General features: G+C 40.3%; 1 protein-coding gene across 4 annotated transcripts in view; it reads left to right on the top strand.

Moving 5' to 3' along the window:
- Positions 1-3,157: 3,157 nt before the first annotated feature.
- Positions 3,158-24,792, top strand: part of itga7 (integrin, alpha 7) — a 36,404-nt gene continuing 14,769 nt past the window's right edge. For 2 of the 4 annotated variants that reach the window (XR_008560389.2, XM_054736016.2), the window contains exons 1-5: positions 3,158-3,592; positions 17,551-17,678; positions 17,948-18,027; positions 18,107-18,362; positions 19,511-19,642. Coding sequence is in view for 3 of the 4 variants with exons in the window: in XM_054736016.2 (XP_054591991.2) it covers positions 3,384-3,592; positions 17,551-17,678; positions 17,948-18,027; positions 18,107-18,362; positions 19,511-19,642 (805 nt within the window). In the remaining variant the exon portion in view is untranslated. Of the gene's footprint in view, positions 3,593-17,550; positions 17,679-17,947; positions 18,028-18,106; positions 18,363-19,510; positions 19,643-20,242; positions 20,351-24,792 lie in introns of all 4 variants that reach the window. The other 2 variants (XM_054736022.2, XM_070549921.1) reach the window with 2 other exon arrangements.

Here is a 24,792-nt window from a genome sequence, read left to right as displayed (position 1 = left end):
ATCTTTACAGGTAGCCATTTTGCAGGGTTTTCATCCTTTTTATTGTGTTTTTTTCCTCCCTCGACTGTTTTGTTCTGTGCACAGGCACTCTCAGTTGGCCTCCTGCCCATGCAGCCATTATGACATGTTTAGCATTTCCTGGTTTGTGGAGATTTTCCTGCTGTCTCAAATCGAAAGCGCTCAGCAAACAAACAACGTGCTGTGATCGTGAGAATAAGTAGGAGGCCAGCCTTTTGAAAACAGATTCAGCAGCAAACATGATAGTTTGGGTGTATTCTAGAGCAGAGAGCACTTAGTCTGTAAAAGCACCATCAAAGCTCAGCGTAAGAAAGCAGGTCTATGAGGAATATAATCAGAATTTCCCCTTTACTCAAAGCATTTGTTGCATTATGATAGAAAGTACAAGGAAACTGAACTGTTGAGCTTCTAAAATTTGATTTCAAGCAAACATGTAAAAACATCAGTTCAGGTAGGCCATGTCTGCGTCCTGCATCTCCCTCATGAGTCTCCTTGTGTTCTCCATCCTTCTCCAGGTTTTCCTTATGTGTCTCCTTGTCTGCATCCCTCCTCATGAGCTTCCTTGTGTTCCCCAGGCCACTCCAGGTTTTTTCCCCTTAGGTGTTCCCCCCAGGTTTCAGTGTCACTATGTGTCCCTAACCCCCTCCAGGCTCTCTAGGTTTCCCTTACGTTCTTCCTTAGACAGCTTTTATCATTAGTCTTCTGTTAAATGTTTTATCTAGTCTGTTTTCTCCCTTTAGTTCATTTTGCTCACTTCCCCATTTTTAGGTCTGGTTTCCTCCCCTGCTCCGTTGTGCTCCTCCTCTGTTTATTGGTCTCACCTGTGCATAATTCCCTAATCACCCAGCCCTTGTGTATATAACCCTGTCTGCGTCTCTGTGTGGTTGTTGGTCCATTGTTTGTGTCAGCGTTATCTCGCACCCCTCTCTTGGTCTCCAGGATTTTTTTTGGATATCTCCAGGTCTGCTCTTTAAGAGAGCACTTTGTCTCTAGGTTTCTTGGTTTTCATACTAGGATTTTTGGATTTTTGGTTTTGGCTTCCTCCCCCATTGGATTTTCTTTTGGACAATCACTCCTAATAAAGGATTTTTATGTTTATTTCAACTCCTGCCTCGTTGTCTCCCTGGTTCTGCATCTTGGGTCCTAACCTCCCCCCTACTCGCAGCGTGACAGGCCACTAACACAATATTTTTAAATCTTGAAATAAAGCGTTTGTTGCCATCTTGCATTTATTTTAAACATGAATATATGTGCTGTTACTGAATCATCGTTATTGTGGATCAAAGATTTTTACACAACAATGAAATTTGGTTTCGAGTTCTCTTTCTCACGTCTTATAACAAGGAAATACATGAAGCACAAAGGGAACAATATAAGCATCGTCTTTTCTGTTAATGCACAGGTGCTGCACCAGAAACTGGTTCATGGAGCCAGATCACATGAGAAGAACTCAGAGTTTCACTGCAAAAAAAAAAAAAAAAAAAAAAAAAGAATGTCTATCTGGTGATGATGATAGTCAGAGGCAGAAATCCTAAACTGATTTAAAAAAAATCATAAAGAGCAAGTTGTGATGAACAGTTCTATTTAAAAAAACGTTTTCTACTGAAAATTATAATCTGTATCTCCAGATAAAAAAAAAGAAAAGTAGCAGCAGTTCAAAGGTTGGTTAAATGGAAAATAAACTGCTGTTAAAAAAAAATGATCAGATGGGTTATTTTCACCAAAGGCAAAAAGAACTCAGTTCAATTCAAATCAATTAAAAATACTTTATTAATCCCAGAGGGAAATTGATTAAACATTGTTTAAGGGATGAGCAGAAACAAATTAGAGCTGGGAGGTCCAGGTTTGAATTAAAAATTAAGAGTCAAAGGAAGGACACTAAAGGACCCGCGTCCTACCAATGCACAGGGTTAGGACACAGGCTGGTGAGGACAGTAAAACAATCACAGAGACAAAAAATATCACATTTCAAGTTAAAGTTAAAAGAAAACCCAAATTTCAACTCAAAACTGACATCAAAAACCTAAAGATTTGACTTGAACTTGCTGCTAAAGTAAAAAGTAAAGAGAGAAAGTTTCAGAAATTATTCTTTGGTTGGGTTTAACAGCTCACTGATTAAGATTAGCCTGTAGGCACGGCTGTTAAAGTAAACTAACCTGCCACAAGACTCCTGAAAACATCACCTGTTTCTTTATAACTGCTGACGTTAGTTTATTGTCTCGACAGTCACACTAACAGCTGCTCAGTCCCACTCCAGCAGAGCAGAGATCAGCTAAAAGCGTCGCACCCTCTCCCTCCTGTCTCCTCGTTTTTCCCTCATTGTTTGACTTTTTCTCTCAGGACTCATCTCTAACTGTCTCTCCTCAGTGTTAACTTCCTGTCCAGGTCTTTGCTGGACTTTTTCACACAGCCAGCATTACCAGACAGTCTATAAACAGCTCCAATGCTCTTTTCCTTTCCTCCTATTTCTGGGTCCTGTTGCGGCTCTACATCTATAAATGTAGATAACTCTTAGAACTACAAAGTGCTTTCTGATGAAGAAAAAAAATGAATAAGAAATTTATCAAAGTGCATAATATTTCTTTAATCAAAATTTTGTTTTCCTATGTGCTCAGGCCTGTAATAAAGTTTTTAGTCCCTTCTGTATCTCAGATTCATTCCAGATCCCTGCTGTTGTAAAAATAGTCACAGCTTTCAAGTTTAGAGCAAGAAAACAACTCTCAGTTTAATTTATCTGATGACCTTTTGACTTTCGAGGTTGTGACTAACTGTTTTCCCACTGCCGCCCAGTCCTTTGAGCACCTGCAGCACTGAGATGCAGGAGCAGGAGGAGGTTGGGGCCGTGTGAACTCTGCAGATAAAACAATCAGCTGTCTTTTTGCCCTCTCTCCTTCTGTTCAGTAGCCTCCAAGTATCCTAACAACCTTGCCTGGTATTTTGGCTCAAGTCCCCTGACTGTTGATGTCAGCTGAGTGAGAGGAGGGAGGCACTGAGGGGAGGAGGAATGGAGGGCCTGTAGCAGAGATGGTAGGGGGGGAGGAGTGAGCGGGCTATTCAAGGCACTTGTCCTCTGTCTCCCTCTGAGTACAGAGAAGGGGGGAGGCGCACATGCATTGAGAGAAACACACTTGCACACACACACACACATAGTAGTAGCAGCCGCATTTTCACAGTCTGCTCTTCAGACTGACAGCAGCAAACGGAGCTGAGAGGCAGCGTGAAGCAGAAAGAGAGCTGGAAACAAGGAGACTTTAACAGGATTTGCTGCTTTTCCCTCTCTTTCAGCGCTCTGGGAGCTCTAACGGGAATCTCCCCTGTGCTCCTCTTGAATTGAACTTGCTCTGCTGGAGAACCTGCTCTCTGCTATGGCAGCCCAGATGGGACATGGAAACACTTTCCCCTTCTCTTTTCATCTCTGGACTTTCTTCTCCATGGCTCTGATAACTCTTTTAACTCAGGTTCGCTGCTTCAACCTGGATACTACCCACACCCTTCATAAGTTAGGAGACCGCTACACCTTTTTTGGGTTTTCTGTAGCACTTCACCAGCAGCTTAACCCAGAGTCCCAGAGCTGGTGAGTGGATCTATGGGTCTCAGAGTCTTTGATTCTCCGTTTAACTGTGATTTCTGTTATCAACACATGCATTTTGCTCTGAAATGTGAGGTTGTGCTGTACAGTCAGCACTTCTATGCTGCATCAGTACCCGATTTGCCAAATCAATGCAGTTCCAGCAGCCTGATCACAGAGTTAGAGTGCTTAGATGAGAAAGGTTGGGGAAAAACACCCCCAATGAACAGCTTTTGATTGATCGTTAACCATTTTGAAATAGGTTTTCTTGACACAGGTGCTGCCTGTCAGCCACCCTGGATGGATTTTGATGTGTCTGCTCAGTTTGCTCTCAGCTTCTGTTTTAATGGGTCTTTCTGCTTGGCTGGAAATAGACTCTGGTCATGTCCTCCAGAAAGCATGAATAAATTATGACAACAAGCCCGCTTAGGAATTTAAAAAAAATGTTTGCTGCAGGACAGTAAATAAGAGGCAGCTCCCCTGACACTGATGACATTGATATTGATAGAATGGATGCAGAACTCCCTCTGAGGGTGCAAAAAATGTTTATTTATCAGCAAATTTAGGCATCGGTCATCAAAGTTAAGAAATTGTGGTGTCATGTAAATGCATAGTGTCATAAAATGGAAGCGGTGTTTATGTAAAACACAACGGTTTAGAATAAGGGAGTTAATGTCCAATAGGCTCCTGTTTTAGTGCTCCATATATAACTGCTGGCTCCTCAGTTTACTGTGCCGGAGTCGTCCTGACGCCTGGTGAGACAGAGGGAATGACATCAGACAGAGTCATGTCACCGTTCCCAGCAGCACTCGCCTAACTTACTGACTTTAATAATAAAGTATTGCATGGCTCATCGCCGTAAGCAAGAGGGATGACTCCTGAGAGATCTGCAGTGTTTGTGCCAGGAAGATGGTCAGTAAATGCCTGAAGTGAATAGCTGATGTGATGTTGCGCCAAATGGAGAAGAGCAGAATGAATAATGCTCTCTTTTTGTAAATTCTGACATCAACTTTATGTTTCAGTAACTAAATGAAAGTGATGAAAGATGGTTGTAGAGTTGGGATTTTAGATACTGTTTCATCATCTGTAACCAGCTTTGATTAAATAACACAAACCAACCAGTTATCAGAGAAATTAGTTGGAAAATTTTGCCTGTTTTAGTCAATGAAGGGATTAATGTAAGGGAGCTAATGGAAGCTATGAAATCATGGCCTGATGGTGACCTGGCTTTGTTGCTACTGGACTAATAAGAAATTTTATTTTGGGTAACATATTGATACTTTAGCTATTCATTTCAGTAACGTCATGAAAACACTTGTCTCAGCCTCTCTTTTCAACTTCAGATAAATGCATTCTCATGCTCTAAAGGATCTAAATCGTCACAAAAACACTACTTGTTAATGCTTAAACTCTGCCTTCAGAAGAGGGGCCCACAGGGGTCAGGACTGCTTTCATGCTGGCACCAGCCCACGCTGGGCACCCCCTAGAGCCGCCCCTGTTGAAATGGCAATATTTAGCAAGTCTATCAAAGTTTATGTAGAGTGAGCAGTAGCATTCATGTTTTTGCACACCTGACCTGATAAAGATCCTGATTTTTCATTTTTCTCTCTTTAAAGACTTTGAGCAAAATATCCAACTTTTAAAATTCAGATTTTTTTTGTTGCCACATTTAACTTTAGTGAGCTCTGCACTTTCTCGTATCTGTCCTGCTAAATATCTATTGACTTGTAAAAGTCTACATCTGACAGGCCACATTTTACAGAAACAGCTCAAAAGGCTTAAAGTACCATAATGAAATGGCAAACACTTTAAACTTTATTCTTCTCGTTTCCATTTAGGACTACTATCTTTAGCTTTTAAATCAGTTAAGAGCTCATTTAGATTATTTCTTAATTTTTGGGGATCACCTTAAGACCCATTTTAGTGTTTTGTGAGCCACAGCGTGGATCTGGCCCCATCTTTTGAAAACATATGCTTTACCTGACTGTTAAACTATTATCAAAGAAAAGCAAAAATGTTTTAAGTTTAAAAGGTCAATATTTTGTCTTTTCTGTCTCAATTTCTCATTCAATTTTTACTTTCTTCTAAACACTTTATTTTGAACAACCATATGAGAAAATAAAAGCCTAACAAATGGTTGATAATAATTTAAATTGTAAAAATGTATTTGACCATTAGAGCATTTTTTAAAATTCACATGACTACTTTATTAGTTGTGTGTCAAGCACAGTTCCCAGAGGCACCCCTGATATAATCTGCCTGCCTGTTAAAAGTAAATGAAAAATTGTTTATTGTGTCATTTTCAAAATTTGCCTAAAACTGCTTAAACTCCATAATTTCTCCAAACTATTACAACTATGGCTGTAAAGCTGGCAACATGCATTCCTCCTTCAGTTGAGATAAAGTTATTTTAATTCATGCTCGTGGCTCTTCGTGTAGCTGCAGGTATCATTTTGCGTGTCTGATGAACCATCCTGCAACTATCTGCCTGAAACTTCAATGCTCCTGACTCTTTTTCCCCTCCTTTTGTACCTCACGTTTTTGTTACTGCTGCCTGTGGCCATTCTGTTTCATGCACATTGTGTTTTTATGCTACCTGATTCGGTCGAGAATATGATATTGCTGCTTTGATGCTCTGTTCGGCGCTTATTCATGATTGGATCTCGCAGCTCGTGATCTACACACCAACAGAGGCCAGTTTAGTCATGTTGCCATCCCAGAACAGTTTAGTAAAACACAACAAAATGTAAAAATTCTGGTTTATATGTGTGTGTGGCCTCAGACGTGACAGCCTTTTTTTAGTATGACAACAAGGGTCAAGGAAATGTGAAGCCAACACAGAGATCTTGTATTGAGTGTCACGTCTCGAGGAAGTAGAGGTATGCCACCCTCAGAGAGCCCCCGTCTGTCATCCCTGACCTGTAAACCTTTAACATTTTCTGTCTTGGTTGTTTTGAAGCAGAACACCCCCCACCCCCGAGCTTTAACTGACACGGCTTCATCGGCTGATGCCAGACTGAGGATAAGATGAGAGGGTATTTGAGTCTGAGTTATGTGTTTGTCAGCTATTTATAATGATGTGAGCAGTGCTTCCGCTTATAGTTCACAGACTTGAGGACAGGGAGCCTCCTGGGCCCGTATTGTTTCAAAAATTCAGCAGCTGTATGTTCATGCTAAAATGGTATTTAAAAATAAATGTGACACACACAAATTATAAAAATATAAGTTGTTAAGAAGTCCAGTGCAGTTTAATTGACCATTTTTTCCAATTTAAAGCTGAAAAAGCCAAAGAACCCATTAAAATTTTATTATGCAGTGTTGGATTTTTTTCTTCAACAAAATAAAAATGATAAAGCTGAAAGTTAATTGAATAAATTAGCAATTTGGCTCCCATCTGTGTGACATTTCTGTAAGTTAGCCCCGAATTCAACGTAACTGTTTCTTTTTTCAGAGTCAAGTGGGGAAGCTTTGCTCTGCTGCACCCAGTAGGCCACAGATCATCTGTTGAAAGATCTGTGACTGATCGGCTTTGATAACATCTATAGTACGTGTCTGCCCTGACCCAGTCAGCTCTTTTAGAGCTATGTTTAAGATATATCTAATAACTTTCCCCAACAGTTTATTTCTTTGGCCAGTTTGTTAGAAACTGTTTTTCCCTAAGCTGCCACAAATTGTTAATCATTCTTTCTCACAGATGATTTAATGAGCCTAAAATTGGTTGTGTTGCTTTCAAAAGGAAAAGCGGGAAGTCTTCAGTTACGTGATGTTTGTGTTTACATGTTGATTTGCTTTGGTGCTTTTGTGAGCTCTCTCTCAGGTTGCAAATGTAGGACATCGTGTCTCTAAACGAGAATCTAAAACAGAGATTTCTGAGGCTGAACAAATCTTCTCCTTAACTAAACACTTCTTTCAGAAGATGACTGGTGCGTGGTAGAAGTCTGGAGGACTTCCAAAACTTCAAAAGATGAGAAAAACAAAAGTGGTCAAAGCAGAGTTGATTTATCATTTACTAACTACAAAATCCTGCTCTGAAATATTCAAAATACTGAGGTCTTTTAACTGTATTGACTATATTTACACTTTTCAAGGTAGCTGTAACTGAGTAGACTGTCAAGCCATGCAATATATGTAACTATACAGTCTGGGCACGACCCATAGACAGAGCTCAGTTGTCTTTTAAACTGTCTCTGCACACAACTGTACAGCGTTAGGACCATCAGACCAAAGAACAATGCGACAATTTATTGCTACAAAACCAACCAACAATCTGCCATACACAGCTGAATTAGTAGAAGATCTGCTCCTGTCTCAAAGAAAGGCCCAAGTCTAAATCGTCCAAAGTTGATGCCAAAGCCGTTTCAAACAAGTGTCATTTCTGAGCTGCCGCCATCTTTGCTGCTGTTCACTGTCACAGCTCAGTTGTCACTGTAAAAAAAAAAAAACTCTGCTGTAATGATGCTAAGCCAGATCAAACCACCTGGCAGACATGGGAGGTGATCTGCAGGGTGTGTTCCAACTACAGGGAGATCACATTCCTGAGCCTCCCAGGGGCTCTGGAGAGGAGGGAACGCTGGCTTGTCGAACCTCAGATTCGTCCTGGCCGTGGAACACTGGATCAGTTCTATACCCTATAGAGGGATCCTGGAGGACACATGGGAGGTTGCCCAACCAGTACCCCATGGGGGATATTCCGAGACAATGGGGTACCAGCCCCCTTGATACGAGCTATTAGGTCTCTATATGACTGGTGCCAGAGCTTGGTCTGCATAGCAGTAAGTCAGGCTCTTTTAGATGGATGGATGGATGGATGGATTGATGGGAATTGTGGTTGGTTGCATGAATTAACAGCTGGTTGGTGCTGTTGTGCTGCAGCAAGAAGATCTTGGTTTGATTCCCTGCTGGAGCCTTTCTTCACCTCGTTAGCACATTTTCCCTGCATGTGTGGATGTTATCCAGGTATTCTGGCTTCCTCGTGCAGGCTGAAAAGATTAAAGCTCTGGGAACTGGTAGCTCTTAATGGACCTTCGGTGTGAGTGGTCGTTTGTCTCTGTCTGGCCCTGTGATGGACATGTGATCTGTCCAGGGTGACCCCTGACTCTCTCCCAAGGATGGCTAATATTGGTACCATGTTGGATGCTCGTTTTAATGCTAACTTTTTTGAAAGTTAATCCAGAAATAAACTCTACTTTTTTACTTAGCCTCCATTGTCAGAACCCCTGATTTGTTGCTGTGGTCATGAGTCAGGAACAATATTCCCTACCCTTTATTTTCTTTGGAACAAAACCCATAAATGTGTCTAAATGGTGCCCCGCTGACCCGCCCCTCACACTCGTAACACAAAGACAGATTTCTGTGTGATGATTTGCATCACAAAAGTCAGATAAAAGCTACTTTTCATCCCAAGCTTGGGAGTTCAGAATGGACCATCTCCCTATTTCACTTCGAGATTTTTGTTCCACTCTCTCTTTTATTCTCCTTTTCTTTTTGTTTCTCATCAGGCGTTCACATGGAGACTTCATAAATGTAGAAATTGTTGCACTGCCCTGTGTACAGAGAAGATCAGATAGAGCAATGGGTGTATAGAGAGGGTTTTACAGTCAGACGTGCACACACACACGCGCACACACACACACACACACGCCTTGTCTTCCTCCCTTTTTACTCAGTCTCTTTTGCATTCTTCCATTCCTCCACTGTGCTGCCCAGGCCTGGACAAAAGCTCAGTGGGACGCAGGGTTGTCCGGCTGAGAGCTTTCACTAATATTACTCTGCAGACCACATGCTCTCTGGGAACACAGGGACAGTCTGCAAAGTCAGGAGGAAATGTACAACTTAGATTTGATGCTGATGGCAGTGCAGGGAACATTTTTATTGGAGGAAGATGAGCTGGTCCTGAAACTGTAGTTCAGAAAGGTTCTGAGGTTGCATGAGAAAATGATTTCTGCCATGTTTTGGGGGGATTACCTCGAGTTGCATATTGCTTCTGAATATCATTTGATGCATACATGGGGGGAGGTGTACAGAAGCTGCAGGGATGAATAAATCATTGCTGGGTTGCCATCTGATTAAGTGTGTTCATGGTTGTGTGTGTTTGTGCAGCGAAGCCCTTAGGTTGGAACTGATACAGACGCAGTTTAATCAATCAGCTGATGGCAGCTCGTTAGGAAATGATACTGGAATGATTTTTGACAGGAAATTACACAGCAGATGGAGGGTCTTTGTTCGTATTTATTATTGATGAGATTTGCTTTGATTGCACAAAGAGACCATTTAGATCTCGATTCTTGTAACTATTAATGAAATAGATTTCCTTTGACATATTTTGCTTCGGCAGTCTGAGTTAAGCTCTAAAACTGTGTTTTTAATAACCTTTATAAGAAAAAGAGTTTTAGAAATATGGTGGTTATATGACTCATAATTTCACATTCAAAAATAAATATATTTCTTCTGCTAATCTACTAAATTGTTTATGTTCATGAATTTAATTTCCTGCAAATCTTTTTAAATATACTGAAGCAAAAAGTAAAACACGTACATTAATGTCAGATCAAACAAATAATGTCTACAGGTTTAATGTCATGGTATAGAATAATCCTAAAGGACCAGTGCTGTAGATAGAAAATCTATAGATTTAAATGTGTGACATATGAATGTAAGGAATCCATTTCTTGTTCTTTTCTTACACAGTTTAGTAAAAAAAATTGTTTTTTACCTGACACGTGTCAGTGAGTATCTTGGTGTTGGTGGCATCACTTCCTTTTGTGCACGGGCAGAAAAAGAACAAGAAATGGATTACGAATAAAAACAGAATGAATGTACAAAAAATAACTATAAGGAATGTTGGAAGGGGGTTGCATGTTCTCCTTTTTAAAAAACTATAAAACACATTTTTATTGAACAACAGGACCAATCTAATCAGTTTCTTAATTGGCACTTTCTCATAAATGGTCTATTTCTAAATAGTTGAAAACATTTATTGATCACTAAAGAGTGCAATTTAACTTGATTCCACATTAGTTTCTCTGAGTTGGATGTGTTTAAGATAGACCACCACAAAATGATTTCTTTTTGTTATCTTGACTAAAGAAGCAAACATTTTCAGAACATGAATCCTGAAGAAATACAGGTCCTCCTCAAAAAATTAGCATATTTTGATAAAGTTCATTATTTCCTGTAATCTACTGATAAACATTAGACTTTCACATATATTAGATTCATTACACACAACTGAAGTAGTTCAAGCCTTTTATTGTTTCTAATATTGATGATTTTGGCATACAGCTCATGAAAACCCAAAATTCCTATCTAAAAAAATTTGCATATTTCATCCGACCAATAAAAGAAAAGTGTTTTTAATACAAAACAAGTCAACCTTCAAATAATTATGTTCAGTTATGCACTCAATACTTGGTCGAGAATCCTTGAGCAGAAATGACTGCTTCAATGTGGCGTGGCATGGAGACAATCAGTCTGTGGCACTGCTGAGGTGTTATGGAGGCCCAGGATGCTTCGATAGTGGCCTTAAGCTCATCCAGAGTGTTGGGTCTTGCGTCTCTCAGCTTTCTCTTCACAGCATCCCACAGATTCTCTATGGGGTTCAGGTCAGGAGAGTTGGCAGGCCAATTGAGCGCAATAATACCATGGTCAGTAAACCATTTACCAGTGGTTTTGGCACTGTGAGCAGGTGCCAGGTCGTGCTGAAAAATGAAATCTTCATCTCCATAAAGCTTTACAGCAGATGGAAGGATGAAGTGCACCAAAATCTCCTGATAGCTAGCTGCATTGACCCTGCCCTTGATAAAACACAGTGGACCAACACCAGCAGCTGACATGGCACCCCAGACCATCACTGAGTGTGGGTACTTGACACTGGACTTCAGGCATTTTGGCATTTCCCTCTGCCCAGTCTTCCTCCAGACTCTGGCACCTTGATTTCTGAATGACATGCAAAATTTGCTTTCATCCGGTAAAAGTACTTTGGACCACTGAGCAACAGTCCAGTGCTGCTTCTCTGTAGCCCAGGTCAGGAGCTTCTGCAGCTGTTTCTGGTTCAAAAGTGGCTTGGCCTGGGGAATGTGGCACCTGTAGCCCATTTCCTGCACACGCCTGTAAACGGTGGCTCTGGATGCTTCTACTCCAGACTAAATCCACTGCTTCCACAGGTCCCCCAAGGTCTGGAATCGGTTCTTCTCCACAATCTTCCTCAGGGTCCGGTCACCTCTTCTCGTTGTGCAGCGTTTTCTGCCACACGTTTTCCTTCCCACAGACTTCCCACTGAGGAGCCTTGATACAGCACTCTGGGAACAACCTATTCATTCAGAAATGTCTTTCTGTGTCTTACCCTCTTGCTTGAGGGTGTCAATGATGACCTTCTGGACAGCAGTCAGGTCGGCAGTCTTTCCCATGATTGCGGTTTTGAGTAATGAACCAGGCTGGGAGTTTATAAAAGCCTCAGGAATCTTTTGCAGGTGTTTAGAGTGAATTAGTTGATTCAGATGATTAGGTTAATAGCTTGTTTAGAGAACCTTTTCATGATATGCAAATTTTTTGAGATAGGAATTTTGGGTTTTCATGAGCTGTATGCCAAAATCATCAATATCAGAAACAATAAAAGGCTTGAACTACTTCAGTTGTGTGTAATGAATCTAATATTTATGAAAGCCTAATGTGTATCAGTATTACAGAAAATAATGAACTTTATCACAATATGCTAATTTGTTTTAGAAGGACCTGTAGATAGCATCATGTTATGGACCAAAAATATGATAGAAACAAATCCAATAAGTGATACTGATGCTGATGGTTGGATGTCCTCTGGAAACAGCCATTTAAGCTTGGTGGAACCAATAATGCAGACAAATGCATTTAGACTTTGAAACAACTCCATTAAATAAAGGAAAGGGCTGATCTGTTTGTAGTCCTGACATTTAGCTGTTATGAAACAGAAAAATGATTACAAACGTAAAAAAAAACGAGCCATTCTCATGGATTGTACTGCAGTCCTGAAATCTATGAATGGATGAATATCCTACAGGAGGAAGCCCAAAGATAAGAGATAATCCAGAGATAGATCAATGGATGGGTGAGTGGATAAGGAGTGAGACAAAAGGACAGAAGAAAGAGGACCAGGGGACGGATGGTGTTGTGTCCCCTTACATGTCAGACCTGAGGGCAATCATTACTGGTCTGAAACTGACCGTTGACTTATTGATTGGGGGGGGGGGGGGGGGGGGGGGGCAGGTGGTGATTTTAGAACTTGTTAAAGATGCATTTGCAGAGGATAAGGTTACTAATGTCTTTACAGTCTTTGTGATCTACTCTCTCTGTTTTCTTTATTATGAACATCTTTTGGATGTCCATAAAGGAATCATTTAGGCAGGAAGTTGAGTCACAAACACGAGCAGCGAAAAACAACGTCCCAGAGGACGTGTTCCTCATGCATGCAGCTGTTTCTGTCTCTCTTTTTGCACTTTTTCATGTGTTTGCCAACGAGTATTTCTCCAGGCAAGTTATTTTTTGAGGAGTTAAAAATGGGATGACGCATGTTCGGTCACCTCATTCTCAGCTGTTGTTTTCTCTTCGGCAGAAATGAAAAGAAGAACCGGAGTCAGGTGTGAAATCTGGATTTTCTGAACCAGAACCTTCAGCTTGAAGTCAACATGGTTGTAGTTTGCACAGATGTTGCACAGCCTCTTGTTGTCAGGGGAGAACCTGTTTGTGAGTAAATACTTGAGCTTGCACAGGTTTCCTATTTTTAACATGTTTGCACGAGTGTGTGGAAGTTAGTGTACGGATCAGAGGTCACAGTCTTACTCCAAGACAACAGTAGAAGTCTTAAAGATCTTCTTGGCCTGATTGTTTAGAGCTGCTGTTTGCAGAGAAACAGGTTGACACTAGAGTATGATGGACAGATGTTAAAGGGCCTAAGCACACAAGAGGGAACAGGACTAATATCTGTGAAATGAAACGTTGGTGTGTGATTTATGTACTTTTCTTTTTTTTACTTTGTTGTCCCTTAAAAGACACAGCTGGGACACTCCAGGGCAGAATTTGTTCAAAAATATTTCATGTGGAAAAATCACAAGATTGAAACTTTTATGGTGTTTGGTCGTAGATCCTCCAAAAATCTTTTATCAAATTAGCTTTTATTTTAGAATTTTTAAAAATCTTCCCCAATTTTAGTTAAAAGTCAATAATTTAGTTCTAAAAACAAAAACAAAGAAGAGCTTTAAATTCTTCAGAGAACAAAGTGTGTGTTTGTTTATATTTTGTTTTAAAATTTATTTTTTCAGGTCTTACTGAAGAACAACATCATAACATTAACAATGAAAATACATATTTCAACTTTAGCATAAAGAACTGCTCGTGTTGGAAGCTGATTTGGAATAGAAGATCAAAAGGGTGAACCCTTAGAGGAGAATGTAATATGACAAAAGAATGCTCAGCCCTTTGAGCCAAATTTATCAAGATGTGAGTGAGAAAGGATTAAACTGATCTTTCAGAGACACAATCTTCTTTTTCTGTAAACTGTTTACAGAACTTAGACTGTCGTGTGTGTGTGTGTGTGTGTGTGTGTGTGTGTGTGTGTGTGTGTGTGCGTGTGTGTGTGTGTGTGTGTGCACATCAGGGGTTAAAGAAGTGTGTGATGGGGGAAGGGTTGATGCGACTGTGAAGAGAAAGTGTTGGGGTCACTGCACATGCACCCCTTGGTGAACACATCTGTGATGAGGGTCTGTTATTTTTGTGATGATTCAATACAAAAAAGAAAAGGAGGCTACTGTGGAGATGTAAAGCAAGGTTATAAATCACAGATCACAGCAGAAACGGATGGATTTAACAGGTATCCTCCTACTTCTGTGAGTACGACTGGAAGCACTGACTTTCTTTGAACGGCACCTGACCAACAATGCTAAAACACATTGTTTTACAATGATCTATTTCCTGAAATGCGCACAACTTCTGTACATTATTGACCACCACCAGCAGGCAAGGCAGGTTAGGTATTTCCCAAGGACACAACTACTACAACAGATGGGGCTTGAACCTGTAACCCTCCGGGTACGGGGCAGGAACTTAACTCCTCTGCTAATCTTGTACCAAAAGGGGGAAACTCCAGATAGCTGCTTTAAACTCTTGCATATTTTGCTGCTGCAAACAATTTTTTTCTCACAATAATTAATTTGAAATCAGTCCACATTTTATTTATTTCCCACAGGTGCCATAAATTCAGGTACAGCAGTTATTATTTTCCAGAAATTTTTTTAAGATTGAGGTTTTGTACATATGTAGTCAATAAAATTCTCATGGGTGTACCAAAGCAAAATTCATTAGCATCAGCTCTGTTGCTAACAAGCTAATCTAAGAGTGTGAAAATGGCCAAAAAAAAAAAAAATCAGTTCAAGATTAAAATGCTGCCCGTATCAGCACAGGGAAAAGCATGACTGTGTCTGAGCACACCTCTAGACTTGTTTAAATCAGTGTGTGAGACATGACCGGGCCCGTTAGACAGAATCCAAAACCTTTATCTAATCTGTGAGTCCATCCTGGCAATGTAATCCACAAACACTGCGATGTGAATGCTGGTACCAGCATGGTAGCAACAGGATTCATGTGGGTCTCTCACTAAACACGTCACACCCAACACCCAATTCCCACCCAGTTACACAACACACGTACCACACACACACACACACACATACATATAAAAGTGGATTTACTGGAAGGTCAGTTTGTTAATGGAGATCATGATGGCACAGTCTGAGTCAACTTTCAACTCTGAGGTTGACTACAAAACAGAAAATAGGTGGTAACAATGGGAAGAATTGCTCATCTGTGATTCTATTCTGTTGTTTTCTATTCTATTCTATATTTTTGTGTGAAATTCCAAACAGATGTACCTCTCGGTATGCTGAGCAACACCATTTTTAACTAGCACTAACCAATAAAATCAATAAATAGTTGTGGTGTATGGACCTTCTAAGTGGATATGGAACGTCATTTAAAAGTTTGATTCTATTATTCTGAAATGTTTGTGTTGATAAAGTTTCAGAGGTATTTATTAACACACCGATGTGATGCGTCATCCCGTATCTTCTCTAAATAATAATGATGTAACAGAACAAAATCTCCCATCCTGATCCCAATGACACGTGGATCTTCATGTGGGAGTTGCAAAGAGAGGTGTTACCTCCAACCCCCAGCACACACTTGTGTTAATGTAATCCTGTTTCTTACAAAGCTCTTTCCAAGTGGACTACCAGTGATGTTCATCATTATTAGACTCGTTAAATGTTTTTGCTGAGCGTTTTTACTCATTATGGTGAGGAATCATTACTGAGGCCCCACAGCTGCACTGCAGCAGCAAAAAATAGAAAGATGAGCTGCCATGCACTGTGGGTGGTATCAGTATCTGAGGCTTTACTACTGACAGATCTGTCTTGTAATTGTTCTGAGAACTGGCTCATGCAAAATCACAACAAAAGTGATGATATCCAAGAAGACTGCATGCTGCATCAGGTTTTTCTTCAGCTGGAACATAAGCCACAAAACAACTCAGCTCAGATTGTTGTGGAAATTACTTAAATATTCCACTTCTGATGAGTTTACAAAAAGCAATTTGACTTTATTTGAAGTTAAAGCTGAGAAGAAAATAAGATGAAAGTCGGATTTTTTCCTGCTGAACCAGAGATGTTATGTTGTATTTTCTCTTACAGTTACAGGGCTGTCAGGCTTGAGTTCCTGAATATCAGTGGCACCCCTTCTCATTGGCCTAGTGGTAGAGTGTCTGCCCTGGGACTTGGAGATTGGGGTACAAATCCCAGTCAGGTCATGAAAAAGACTTGGGAAGGGTCTAAAGGGTTGGACTGGGGTGTTAAACCACCAAATAGTTCCAGAGCGCAGCCACAGCTCCTGCTCACCATTTCCCACAGGGATGGATCAAATGCAGAGATGAATTTCACCAGTGTGTGATGACTAATGGGACTTTAACTTGAAAACTTTCATGGGGTCGAGTAAAAACTGACAGTTGATAACAACGGTGATCAACAGGGGTTTCCCATGTTCTTGCACCCCAGCCAGAAACTGCGGGGGGCGGGAGTTTGGGCACAAGACATCACCTGTCAAGGGGTTTATATATTTAAATTGTAATTTATTAAATAAACAGTTTATAAAATTTTGTGAAATAAAATTTTATTTATTGTCTTTAAAATGTGTGTCTTGATTAAAGACACAAAGGGAGTTGGGTTGCCAACAATTTTCCAGACATGACAATGGCTCCCTTCAGAGAATCAGTGAAATAAATCAATATTTTTATTTTATCTCTTCTTTAAGACTCATTAAGAGATAAATAGATAAATATAAAGAACAGCTGTTATTTTATTGATTGTGTTTTTTTAACATATTTATCAGTTTTTTTTATTTAAACACCTCACTCTTGTCATTGAACAAAGAACTTAAGTCACGTGTAGGTAAAATACTTCAATAATAGTGAAATGAGATTTTACTAAATCACTTCTGTTGATGATTTTAAACAGAATAGAATAGCTTTCTGTTTTGTTCTCCTTTGTGAACTCCTGTGTTTCCTGCACTCCTCCCTCTCCTTCATGCACCACGGTCGACAGCGTTGGGTGGAATGAAGCTCAACACTCAGTTTTTAAATAGCATCCTTGCCCGAATCAGCCATTTCAAATTCCAAATATGGCAAAGGGCAGTGACACTGCCCCCAAAATATCAGCCACTGCCTCACTGAAGAAAAACGTTCTCTTGATTGTAAAGGATGATTGATTATAGCTGTGTTTCAGGGTAAACAAAAACAATACAAAAGACTTTCTCCTGCTCTGTTTGAGGGTTAGGATTTAAGGACTGATAAGGTGGATTCATCTATTTATTTATCTGACATTTATTAAAGGAGGAGTAACAGAATGAGATGTGCGTTCTCGTTAATCTTAAATGTTTCCGACCTTTAGGATCCTCGTGGGGGCTCCACAAGCAGCAGGCCGGGGCCTGTTGAAGGGAAGTCGACCAGGAGCTCTTTTCAGGTGTCCCATCACTCCAGAGGAGTACGACTGTGAGAGGGTGGACATCGATGAAGACAGTGAGTCACAGCTGAAGCAAATCTTCTAATGGAAAAACTGAATTGAATACACATTTATTATCACATAAATAAGGAATTAAGTGTTACAGAGCTCTCAAAGCAACAAGGAAGGAGAACAAGTCAGTCATCTAAACAAACATATATCCTTCTATACATATAAACTGACCATGATTCTATCATCTTTAAAAAATTAAAAGTTCTTTACTTGAAGTAGATTTTACCCAGTCCAAGTGCAATGCCAATGTTTTCCTTTTGTGTTTTTTACTTAGTAAGTCTGGACAGAGAGAGCAAAGACAACCAGTGGCTTGGAGTTACAGTCAAGAGTCAGGGGATTGGAGGAAAGGTGGTGGTAAGTAGTGACTTAGTTGGAATTTGTGAAAAACCAGAAGCAATGAGCATCAAACCAAGAGTTCCTTATTTCGCCTAAGACCTGCGCCCACCTGTATGAACTGAGACAACGTGTCAGTCAGTCTTCAGAAACTCGAGATCCCATAGGACGCTGCTACGTCCTGAGCGACGACCTGACGAAGAGGGATGAGCTGGATGGTGGAGAATGGAAGTTCTGTGAGGGTCGACCACAGGGGCACGAGCAGTTTGGGTTCTGTCAGCAGGGCCTTTCTGTCAGCTTCACTCCAGACAACAACTTCATACTGTTTGGGGCTCCAGGAACGTACAACTGGAAAGGTAGCGTGTCTAACTGGTAACCAGTAGAGAGAAAAAGAAATTTACTTTAAAATCTTTGTGAGAAACCATGTTGCCCAACTCAAATTTGTTTTTACTTTGAAAACGTGCTGTTGTTTTAAAGGTGTGGAATGCTGAAACAATTTTTAATGATTATTTCTTTTTATAATCAGTCACTGTAAGATTTCCGTGCAGGCTGAACTTGAAAATAGTCTCCTACACCTATCTACTGCATTAGCGTCTGATAAAAAATAGACGGTGAAACTCTAGGATTTTAAAATCCTGACAGATCTACGTCACACTGTCACTTAACATCCATGGACTCACCCATCTTGGCTCATGACAGGGAAGACATGGTGTTGGTTTAGTGTCCAGGAAACAGAAGAGAACATCCTGACTAGTAGAAGCTAACCGTCAGCATTTAGCAACACAACCACACCGCAGAAGCTCCTAGCCGCTTGTGTTATTTGTTGAGATAAAACATCAACATTGCAAATCAGTGGTAGTCGTGTTTCTGTTATCCATTCCGAGGCGAGATGTCCAAATATCAGGAGAAAAGAGTCCAAATCCTGCTTTACTGTGCCACTCTGCTGCAGCAGACTCGTCCGTGCTGATCCAGTAGCTTCTGCTTTTTTGCCCCGAGCACAGCTAGCAAGGCATTCATTCCTACAAGAGACCACTGCAAATGTATTGATTAAATGAGTTTCCCACACCTTTAAAGTGGAATTAAATAAATCTTTTTTCTATTGGTGGTAAGCAATGCAAAGAAAAGGCACTCCATGTAAATCGCTTAATTAATGTGCTACCAACAGTTAATGGGATAATTTATGGTGCAATCTACTGATTGAACAGAGACACAGACAGAGGCATGCACAGAATTAAAGCAAGCTTTTAAATTTATGCTTAATCTGTCAGCACATTCGTTTGATCAGATCAGAAAGTGAAGCTGCATCTTTATGCAGTTTTAATACTCAGTCATATTTGCTTACTTCTGTTGAGGAAAACCAGGAAATGCTTGGATGATTTTTCATGCCATTGTTCCTTTGGCGTGCTTATAAAGTGATAAATGTATTTTGCATGTTGAAATGTCTGAGATGTAGCGTGAATGTTTTCCTGTTGCCTTGCTTTGCGTTCACCTGTTTCCCTTCCAGGTGAGATGCAAGTCCAGCTCCTAAACCAGAGTGTGTTTGACCTTGGTTACTATGACGACGGCCCATACGAGGTTGCAGATCACAAAGAACATAATTCCAGGCTCATCCCTGTTCCTAACCACAGTTACCTGGGTAGGATTCGCCCCTCCCTGCTTCAACAAAGGAAGAGGAGAGGGCTGGGGGGGAGGATGACATCACAGCTCAGACTGTCGCACAGGAAGTACAGCAACAGGCTGGTAGAGAGGGGTAGACAGTGTCACTCGTACACCCTGGGGATTATTTCTGGCCCAGCGTGTGACTCAAAAAACCCAATTTGTGAACCATTTCTCACAGTCGGTGCACACGTCAAAATGCCTGAAGCTCGTCGTGGCTTCAGATGAATGCCTTTGATTACTGATCTTTTTTGAGGAAACAAGAACAATATTGTATGTGGCGTCCCCGCTGCAGAAGCGCTAGCCCCATTCCGTCCTCCACCCTTGTGTGAAAGCAGGAAAATATGACAAACTTTTAAGTGGGCAGTCTGAGTCTGAAATGTCATTTGCCCAAACCTGGTGGTTCTGCAGGAGAAACGGAACTGCAGAGCCACAAAAACAAAGCACCAATTCAATCACAACCTCCCTCACCTGCACTTCCTCTTCTCCCCTTTTTTTCTCCCTCACCATGTCACCACCCCATCACCCCCTCCCACACTCGTCCCTCTGTCTCTTTCTGTCTTCTGGCTCTGGGCCGTAGGGCTGTTGTTCATGGCTAGCGCCGTTGAAGATGCACTGCTGTACAAAACTCTGGAGCCCTCCAAGAGGCCCACGCCGTTTGAGGATGTAGCTCATAATAGCTACTTAGGTTTGTAGGCGTGTGGTGTTGTTCAGACTGGGCTGGACTTGTAGTGGTCTCTTTGTCTCTGTCTTTGTCTTTACTTTATCTCAGAATCATGTCTTGTATTTCAAATTTTTAGTGTTAAACTTGTAGGAACACGTTGCTACTGTCCTAAAGAGAAAGCCATCCATAACAGTAGATTTCAAATGAAAGTTAATTTAATTAAATAAAAAAAATGTTTTATTGTTATTTTATTAATGGCTATTAAGTATATTTTTAAAATCATCATCAGTAACAGTTTATTGAAATGCAAAGATGGTTGTCTCTTTGGGTTCAGTAGCTTGTTCTGTCTACAACTTAGTTGTCTTTAGTGCGTTTCAGTCCTTTTGTCTTCTCTGTGTTTTTGTCTGGATGATGGTTTCCTGGGAATCTTGGTGATGGTTTTCCTGCTGAATTTTTGAATTTTACCTAACAAAACTGTGTTGAATGGATCAACTAACAAATGAGAGTAGAACTAAACGAATCCCTGCTGGAGTGCGAGGTTCTGTCGGCACTTTTAGCTAAACTCTAGCATGAAGATGGTAATTCTGTTTCTGTGTGTTTTCAATTTCTGCTTTAAACTAGTCGCATGGAACGACTGCAGTTGATACGCATGATACGATTGTATTGCAGAGATAAAATATTTAGCCTGGCCAGCCATGTCAATGCTTCCTTAAGATAAGGAAAGGGCCTAGAAACGCTCCCATTGAAATGACCACACCCCTCGAGAATTCTAACCAAGCCAATCAACGTTGAGCAGCGTACGTCACACACTGCCACGCTCAGTTTCTCATAAACAACAAAGATGGCATCTGAAGTGGAGGTCGCAGTGGCTCTTTCGTCTGTTCTAAATGACTTGGAGATGTCTTTAAAACCACAAGAAGAATAAGAGCTAAATGTCTTTCTTCTAAAGAAAGATGTTTTCTCCACTGCCAGACGCCATCTTTGACCACAGCTAAAAAACTACAGCGTTGCACGGTGTAGCGTTTAGATGTGGATACATATGAAAGTCTATGATCAATAAGATGTGACATTCCATATAATTATGAATGATCAATCTGATTGGCCTTTGGATGTTTGATTTAATATTACCTTAGGTTCTTTAACTATTCATACAAGAGACCACTGCAAATGTATTGATTAAACGAGTTTCCCACACCTTTAAAGTGGAATTAAATAAATCAGAGTCAAGGATATAGTTTATAAAAATGAATGTAATTCTATCTGTCTAAACTAGTGATTATACATAACAAAGTATGAATGAAATGATGTTGGTTGTACAAGATAACAGACAATGAATGAAATCATGGAATGTAAGCTAGATGTTTCTGTAGCAAAACCTTGTTAAGTATCTGAGAGATCTTGTGATGTCTGGGTTGTAAAAGGCTGAAGTTGGAAATGTGTTATTCTGGCCACAGGGAGCAGTAGAGGCTGGGTGGCCTTTCATTAACCCTGTAAAAGATCCTTTTAGCACATCCCGGCTCAAGCAAATCATTTAAAAATATGAAAAAGTTGCAAAATATCCCTTTAAATAATACCTTTCAGAGTGTTGGAAATTCCGGCCTATATTTAACCAAACAGCACCTCAGCCTTACTTCATTTTATCAAAGAAGATCTCCTACATACACATTGCTTTTAATCTGTAAAATGTATATAGATTAATTCAGAATTAGCTTTTGAAACATGAATGGTACTTTCTTGTTGTGTGCTGCTATTTTGCAATTTTGGTTTGAAAAATCAGAGTTAAACAAATATCTTTGCCAGTGATTACATAACATGCTGTCATCTTAGTTTAATCTTTTAGTAAACAGACATTTTGTAGAGTGCATTAAAATGATTGTGGCTTCTGCTGCCATTTATAGATTCAGTGTTCTTTTTTTTGTGCTCATAGCTTTATTTATTTTTTATGTTTACTAAAACAGCAGAACTGAGAGCCCACTTAAAACCTGACTGTCTAGTCTTCATTTATAGTTACTCACCTGCAAACTGATCCACCATGAATGACTTCTAGGAAATACATTAAAAAGTTTTTATGAGAAAAGGGGACTTTGCATTAATTTGTGGCTGATTTGCATTTAGATGTGCTTTTAAAATCGTAGCTAAATGAGTCCCGTGTACGGTTTATATTTGAATATCAGCATGAATCTCGTTGAGGCAAATCAGGGAATAAAAAGTGTTATTCTCATGTTTGTGCAACAGGAAAAGTCAGAATTATTAAAGGTATTTAGACTGATTACAGACAGTTCATGACAGCTGATGAGCTGCAGCTGTGTGTTGGAAAGATCACCTTTACAACATAAAGAGTAAAACATTTTAATGAATATTATTGTGTGTGTGGTCAACAGGCCAGATTCTAGGAATCAGCTGATTTTTATTGAAGGCTTTAGTTATTGTTGTTCACCGTGTGGATCTGCCATAAATCTCTCTATTCACATTCCTCTAAGCCTGCTTCCTTTCATCTTATTGAACCGTCTCCTTGACAACACTAATGCCCTCATGACCTTTTAGCCTTCATTTAAAATTTGCATGCTTCCACTGATCCTTATAAGATGAAATGACAAATCTATGTGTGTTTATCACAGCGAGATAACCAGTTGAATTAATGGCGTCCAAAATATCCAGATTTTTAAAGGTTAAATAACAATTTTGTCCTTCATATGGACAGTAAAATAGTGAACTCTGAAGGTAGTGTTCGTGATCGAAGGCAAGCAACCGTTTCATATCCATCAAGGCCAAATTAAACGTCGTCCATTGGATTTTTGAAAGGACAAAGATAGATTTTACAAATGCTTTGATCTAGATGTGAAAATAATAAAAAGAGGATGGAGGTGACAGGAAATGTACGGAAGCATAGCGCTGCCACCCATGCAAAATAATTTAGAGCGATATCACGTTATAACATCATAACTTTTATAACTTTCACGTTCTTGTATGAACAAGATGATTAAAGACACACTTGGCAGTTTTGCTTGCTTTTAGCTCCCCCTAGTGTCCATAAATAATTATCTGTGGTCAAGCCGAAAATGGAACTTATCTCCTTGCTGTGCGTTCGTCTTTTTAACACCTTAATCTGACAGCTGAAATGTCTCCCCAGCCTTCCTTCGTGTCTACAGGAGTGAGAGATCAATAAATTAAACAAATCAGCTGTTGTCATGATCTAAAACAGTGGTACTCTCTCCTGGTCCTGGAGAGCTGGTATCCAGCATGTTTTAGTTTTAACCCTGCATCAACACACCTGACTTATATCAGCAGGTGATTAACAGGCTTCTGAAGAGCCTGATTAATCTATAAATGATGCACAGGCGATTCAGTCACTGAATCAGGTGTGTTGGAGTCGAAGAACAAGGAAAATATGCAGGAGATCGGCACTCCAGGACCAGGAGTGAGTTCCACTGATCTAAAACATGCAGGACACGTGCTGCAGCGCCAGGCATGTCAATTACATGTTTTTCTTAGTGCCAATAGAGCGGCCCGCCAGTCTGAAGTGGCAAATACGGTATTCTGGCCACAAGGGGCGGTGACATTTCATTAACCCTGTAAAGGGTAATTTTAGCACATACTGGCTCAAGAAAATGATTAAAAAATATAAAGCAGTTGCTGTTCCTGTAACTTTTTCTCCTTTTGGAACCTTTGGCTGGATTCTGTTGATGTTCCCAGGTTAGTTTTGGATGATTCTTTAAGTTGTTTCCAGTACATCGTCTTAGAAGACAGGTTTCAAACAGGGTTTTTAGTGTTAATCTCTTGTGGAGGCATTCAGAGTGACCATCTGAGTGACGGCAAAGTACCTCGGTTCTATCCATTTGTTTTGCAGGAGCTGGGATGTCCCGTTTCATACCGTCCCACCCTGGAGTTGCTCTCCTGTGTCTGTTTTTCCTCCTTCTGCTTGTTTACTCAGCACTAACAAACGTCTCATGAATAATCTCCACTGCTCACTCCGTCTGCATGTGAAATGCATGTGTTTGCTAACCCGTGCCCTTTATGCAGCATCTCTGATACTTGTAATGAGTCTGACAACTTTGTAAGACATTTCTGAAACAATATTGTCATGAAGTAAAATGCCTCCTCTTCTCACTTCTTCTATTATCTTGAATTACGTAAGAACCCATTCCTACACACACACACACACACACACACACACACACACACACACACACACACACACACACACACACACACACACACACACACACACACACACACACACACACACACACACACATGTCTTGCAGAAAACACACACTATAGCTTCAGGCAATACATCTGATTAATGCACCTGTACTTTATTTACATACTGATCTCCACAGAGGCGACTGATGCCACGCTAAAGCGAAGGCCAGTGAATCATCTTGTGTTGCTGCCACAAACAACCTGTTTGCTTTTAAAGTCTCTGAAAACACGAGACATTTACACTTATCATGAGTTTGGCACAA

This window comes from Nothobranchius furzeri, chromosome 3 (genome assembly GCF_043380555.1).
Source record: "Nothobranchius furzeri strain GRZ-AD chromosome 3, NfurGRZ-RIMD1, whole genome shotgun sequence".
Lineage (NCBI taxonomy): Eukaryota > Metazoa > Chordata > Actinopteri > Cyprinodontiformes > Nothobranchiidae > Nothobranchius > Nothobranchius furzeri.
The sequence above is the reverse complement of the archived record's forward strand: the minus strand, read 5'-3'. Positions and strand labels throughout refer to the sequence as shown.